Source organism: Macaca thibetana, chromosome 19 (genome assembly GCF_024542745.1).
Source record: "Macaca thibetana thibetana isolate TM-01 chromosome 19, ASM2454274v1, whole genome shotgun sequence".
Classification (NCBI taxonomy): Eukaryota; Metazoa; Chordata; class Mammalia; order Primates; family Cercopithecidae; genus Macaca; species Macaca thibetana.
The window spans coordinates 10420147-10425389 of record NC_065596.1 but is presented as its reverse complement, the minus strand read 5'-3'; the positions used below and the strand labels follow the sequence as shown (position 1 = coordinate 10425389).

The 5243-nt window shown below is 59.2% G+C and overlaps 1 protein-coding gene across 4 annotated transcripts; it reads left to right on the top strand.

The window, feature by feature from the left end:
• The first annotated feature begins 446 nt into the window (after positions 1 to 446).
• MISP3 (MISP family member 3) lies at positions 447 to 2756 on the top strand. 4 transcript variants are annotated; one of them, XR_007721564.1, is made up of 4 exons: positions 450 to 1561; positions 2087 to 2160; positions 2403 to 2481; positions 2587 to 2633. XR_007721564.1 is itself a non-coding variant. In XM_050769966.1 (3 exons), the coding sequence occupies exons 1-3, from the start codon at positions 994 to 996 to the stop codon at positions 2418 to 2420; spliced, it is 660 nt and encodes a 219-aa protein (XP_050625923.1). In that variant the 5' UTR covers positions 450 to 993; the 3' UTR covers positions 2421 to 2756. The 4 variants fall into 4 exon arrangements, 1 of the variants encoding a protein (XP_050625923.1); XR_007721566.1 differs by lacking the exon at positions 2403 to 2481 and having other exon boundaries at positions 447 to 1561; positions 2020 to 2160; positions 2587 to 2653; XR_007721565.1 differs by having other exon boundaries at positions 448 to 1561; positions 2020 to 2160; positions 2403 to 2756.
• Positions 2757 to 5243: the final 2487 nt, after the last annotated feature.

Below are 5243 nucleotides of genomic sequence, written 5' to 3'. Positions count from 1 at the left end.
GGAGGGCCCAGGGGTCTGAGGCTCGCTGCCCGCTGTCTGGCACCGACTGGGCGGGGCTGCCCGGGTCCCGAAAAGACGGCTTCGGGGGACACCTCACCAATGGGCTAGTGGTTCAGAACCCCAGTCCGACGCGCTACTGGGCCCAGTCTCCTGGACGATGACGGGGACATGGCTCTGAAAAAGTGCCAGGGTGTGCTCAGTAGAACACAGCACCCAGAGCGGCCCCCCAGAGAGCGGGGCCGGGTCTAGGGAAGCCCTCTTCCAAGAAGTCCTGTGCCCTGAGGTGACTGAGCGCGCTAGCTGATGAAACTGAGTGCCCCACCGAGGCGCCCCTGTCCCGAGGGCGGGGCCAGGGCGGGGCCAGAGTCCTCCTGGCAGGTGCCGGGGGCGGTGCCCGGCCCTGCCCCCGGGGGCCGTTCTCTGAGGCCAGAGGCGGGTCAGAGAAGCGGCCGGTGCGGGCGACGCCTTGGAACCCACGGGCGGCCACTGCCGCCACAGGTGCCTCACAGGGCCCTCTGTCCTCGCTCTGGGCATCAAAACCCCGGTTGGGAACTAAGGCTTCCGAGCTGCTTCAAACCCTGGACACCAAGGCCCTCACCGGCCGGAGAACGAAACCCTGGGGTCTTCTGAAGAGGGGGGCCACAAGCCCCCAGGACCAGACGACGAAGCCCCAGAGCTGCTGCGGAGCTGAACACCGAGGTCCCCAAGCCCTCCGCAAAGGACGTAGAGATCCTCGAGCAAGAGAGCGAAGTCCTCGAGCCATCAGTCGAGCAGAACGCAGAGCGCCCCGGGCTGTCCACAGCTGCGGGTTTTGAGAGTCCTGAGCCAGGCAGAGACGACCCTGGGCCGTCCGAAGCGCAAAGGGTGGAGGTCCAGGGGCAGCGTCCCCCTCCAGGCCCTGAGACCTCCTCCTCCAGGTCAGGCTCGGAAGCCCCCCACCTGCGTTTTCCGCCGTGCCCCAAGGCTCCCCAGCGTCTCCCGGAGGAGCTGTTCATGGAGACGCCCATCGAGCGCGAAATCCGCCGCAGCTGCGAACGCGAGGCGAGCCTGCGCCGGAGCCGGGGCCTGAGCCCGGGCCGCGCGGGCCGCGAACTCGTCGAGCTGCGCGTGCGGCCGGTGCTCAACCTGCCGGGTCCTGGCCCCGCGCTCCCGCGCGCCCTGGAGCGGGCGCGGGCGGGCGCGCAGATGCAGCGGGACATCGAGCGGGAGGCCCACCGGCAGGCGGCGCTGGCGCGCCCCGCGGCCCCCGAGCCGCGCGCCGGGTCGCCGCCGCAGCCGCTGGGCGAACTCAAGCGCTTCTTCGAGGCCGCAGCGGGGAGCGGCTCCTCGGCGGGGGCAGGGGGCGGCGCGGGCCTGCAGAGACTGCCAGAACCCGGGGGACGGCCGCGCTCTGCCGTGCAGGGCGGGTGCCCGGTGCTGGGCAGCTCCCCGCCGCCTTTCACTCCGTCACTGCTGGAGCAGGAGGTGCGCGCGGTGCGCGAGCGCGAGCAGGAGCTGCAGCGCCAGCGGCGCAGCGTCTATGGCACCGCGGAGTTCAAGGAGCCTACGCCGAGCCTCACCGGTAAGCCGCAGGCGTAGCAACGCCGGGGACCCCCAGGGTTCCAGCCGTCCCCACTGACTGCCCAACTTCAGTGGCCTCTCCTTTGGCCCTCCGATTCTCGGGGTCTCTCTCTCCAAGCTCTCAAACTCCTGGGACCCCCTCTCAACTTTGTCTTGCCTACCCCTTCTGGAGCTCCATTACTCGCTGTGATCCACCCCTCCACCCGGAGTGATGGACTCTCTGATCCACACCACGCAGACTGCGCGGGGGTGGGGGCATTCCAGATGTCTTCCTTTTTGTCGGGTTCCAGGGAAGCCTGACTGGATTCTGGCACTCCTGGGTCCTCCCTCTGAATTTTCGGGCTCCTGCTTCTCCGTTCTGGGTTCACCTCCCTCCTCCCTCGGGTTCCTGGGTGCCTGGAGTTGAATGGAGGCTTCCATGGGGGGAGGGCGGAGGGTGAACGCCTGTGTGTGTTTAAGGGGTGCGGCCGGCCTCTTTCATCCTGGCTGCCGCCCGCTGGTGAGCTGAGCGCTCCTTCCCCCGCAGCGAGCAGGGGCGACGGAAAGTTGGCGGTGATGTGGCCCCCCCGCAGAAAGGCCTCGGAGAACGGCCTGGAGCAGGTGGGAGCCCCCTTACCCGTGTGCCTCTAGCCCTTGTCGCTCCCCCCACCCCTCCCGTGCCAGGACGCTGGGTGGGGAAAGGTACATCCCCCCTGGAGGGCCACTCTGGTCAGAACTCAGTCTGGGACGCATCCCCGGGGTAAAGAGAAGACAGTGGTCTTGGGGCACAAATCGCCACCCTGAGCCTGGGTGCGGTGCACAGGTCCCTGAGGCCGGTCTTCCTTCTGGCCCTCTGTCCCCAGGAGGAGCGCAAACCTTGAGGTTTGAGCAGGTTGGGACCCCCGGCCGGAAGTAACGTGCGTGTCAGAGGAACAGGGCGGGGTGCGTCTAGTAAAAGGCCTGGAGACGGGTCGGCCCTCTGCATTGGGGAAGATGAAATCGACTTGACTTTGTGAAATTGACCAGCCCCCTCTATAAAACTTACAGTCCCCCATTGGGAAACTGACCACCACCCACAACTCCGCCAGTGAAACTGCCCAGCCCTTCTCTGCCAAGCAAACTGAACTACTCTCTCCCTTGACTGTTAAGAGGGCCGGAGTTACCGCCGCGGCTGCCCCACTACCCCCACCCCCAATAAAGCCTCTTCTTTCAGGGCACTGCAGCCTATTTTTTTCTGGGTCCTCTTCGTCTGGGGTGGGGCGGGAGCACGGCGGGCCGAGGGAGGCCCGAGAAAACCCCAAGAGGTGCGGGCCAGAATGCGGGAATGCGCCCTTACCGCCCTGTTCTGGGGCTGCCCGCCTCCCCCACACGACCAGACACGGCCTGGCCCAGGTCCTATCGCCCCCTGGCGGCTCGAGCGCAAAATGTGGCGCGTGGACCGAATTCACACCCTCTTGTTTCCAGGCTTCCTCCTCAACATTTATTGGTGCTAACGGTGTGCCCTGCGCTGGGCACTGGCTAGACAGAGGTGATAAGAGGCTGTTCCTACCCTGGGAACGTAAACAATAGCTACTAAAAAAAAAAAAAAAAACAGGTGGTGAGGGTTCAGGCTTCTCAACATCATTGGTTCCTAATGATCACCGTTCTTCTTGACCTCACGGTCCTCACTATGAGGCGTGCTCATTCGCGGTGTTGGGGCAAGAGTTTCTGCTTTCCAAAAGTATCTGTGGCTGGGCGAGGTGGCTCACGCCTGTAATACCAGCACTTTGGGAGGCTGAGGTGGGTGGATCATTTGAGGCCAGGAATTCGAGACGAGCCTGGCCAACACGGTGAAACCCCGTCTCTACTAAAAATACAAAATATTAGCCGGGTGTGGTGGTGCATGTCTGTAATCCAGCTACTCAGGAGGCTGAGGCATGAGAATCACTTGAACCCGGGAGGCAGAGGTTGCAGTGAGCCAAGAACGGGCCACTGCACTCCAGCCTGGGTGACACAGTGAGACTCTGCCTCAAAAAAATAAAAAAGGCAACTGAAACCTAGCTTTTAAAAGAGAAATCTGCATTTTTATGATTGTGACTAGGAAAAACTTTTTTTTTTCTAGGCAGGGTGCTAAAAAAAACTTAAAGTTGTGCGGGAGGAGAGGAAGGAAGGAAGGTGGCAAGCAACACCTGTTTGCAATAGGGCCTGTGGCTGTCAATTTGCAAGCTCTGGTTAATTTCTCTCCCCTGGATGGGGGTTCAAGAGGGTGCGTGAACACCCTAAATTGTCTCTAAAACTGTATCTGTGCAGTTAACATTCTGGGACTAGTTTTACAGTGTCTTAGAAGTGCACTGAGGGCCAGGCGAGGTGGCTCACTGCTGTAATCCCAGCACTTTGGGAGGCTGAGGCAGGTGGATCACGAGGTCAGGAGATAAGAGACCATCCTGGCTAATATGGTGAAACACCCTCTCTACTAAAAATACAAAAAAACCCAAAAATAGCTGGGCATGGTGGTGGGCGCCTGTAGTCCCAGCTACTCGGGAGGCTGAGGCAGGAGAATGGCTTGAACCCGGAAGGCAGAGCTTGTAGTGAGCCGAGATTGCGCCACTGCACTCTAGCCTGGGCGACAGAACGAGACTCCATCTCAAAAAAAAAAAAAAAAAAAAAAAAAAAAAAAAGAAGTGCACTGAGGACCAGATGCGGTGGCTCATACCTGTAATTCCAGCACTTTGGGAGGCCAAGGCAGGAGGATTGCTTGATCCCAGGAGTTCAAGACCAGCTTGGGCAACATAGTGAGACACTGCCCCCCTACCCCATCTCTACAAAAAATTAACCAGCTGTGGTGGCATGTGCCTGTGGTCCCAGCTACCCTGGAAGTTTAGCAGGAGATCGCCTGAGCCTGGGAGGTTGAGGCTACAGTGAGCTATGATTGAGCCACTGCACTCCAGCCTGGGTAACAGTGAGATCTGTAATCAAAGGAAAAAAAAAATTCACTAAGACCAGAAAAGGGGAGACCCAGGAAGTTTAAATTTAAAAATGTTTTCAGTTTTGGAGACAGGGTCTTGCTCTGTCACACAGGCTGCAGTGCAGTGGCATGATCACAGCTCATTGTAACCTGGATCTCCTGGGCTCAAGTGATCCTCCTACCTCAGCCTCCTGAGTAGCTGGGACTACAGGTGTGAACCACCACACCCACCCCAGGAACATTTTAGAATCGCTGTTTAAACCTTGGCTCTTGAGATCATAGCACTGCACTCTAGCTTGGGTGACACAGTTAAACTCTGTCTTTAAAACAAACAAACAAACAAAAAAAAAAAAAAAAAAAACTCTTGGCTCTGTCCAACTCTGTATCTTATACAGGGGCATCAAATGTCTAGTGAAATCCGTATGCATAAAATACAGAGAGGTCATGCTGATACAGGGCTGCATCCAAGAGCAGCTCAGCCCATGAAGGGCTCATCAGCCGACCCCATTGTCAGCCCAGTGACCCCATCCTCAGCATACTTCACTGTGACTGTGGGAGCTATGTGGAGAAAGGCAGGACAGAGCCTGAGAAGGTGGGAAATGGAAACACCTAGAGGCTGGTCTTAATTTCCACCAGGGGAGCCAAGAACTAAGTATGTCATGAGTGGACGGGGCCCGGGTGCACTGCACCCGGCCTAATTTTTGTGTTTTTAGCGGAGATGGGTTTTCACCATGTTGGCCAGGCTGGTCTCGAACTCCTG

Coding starts and splice junctions, on each gene's coding strand:
- MISP3 (XM_050769966.1), top strand. CDS start 994: ATGGAGACGCCCATCGAGCGCGAAATCCGCCGCAGCTGCGAACGCGAG. Junction 1,562..2,086: donor GCCTACGCCGAGCCTCACCG/GTAAGCCGCAGG, acceptor CTTCCCCCGCAG/CGAGCAGGGGCGACGGAAAG.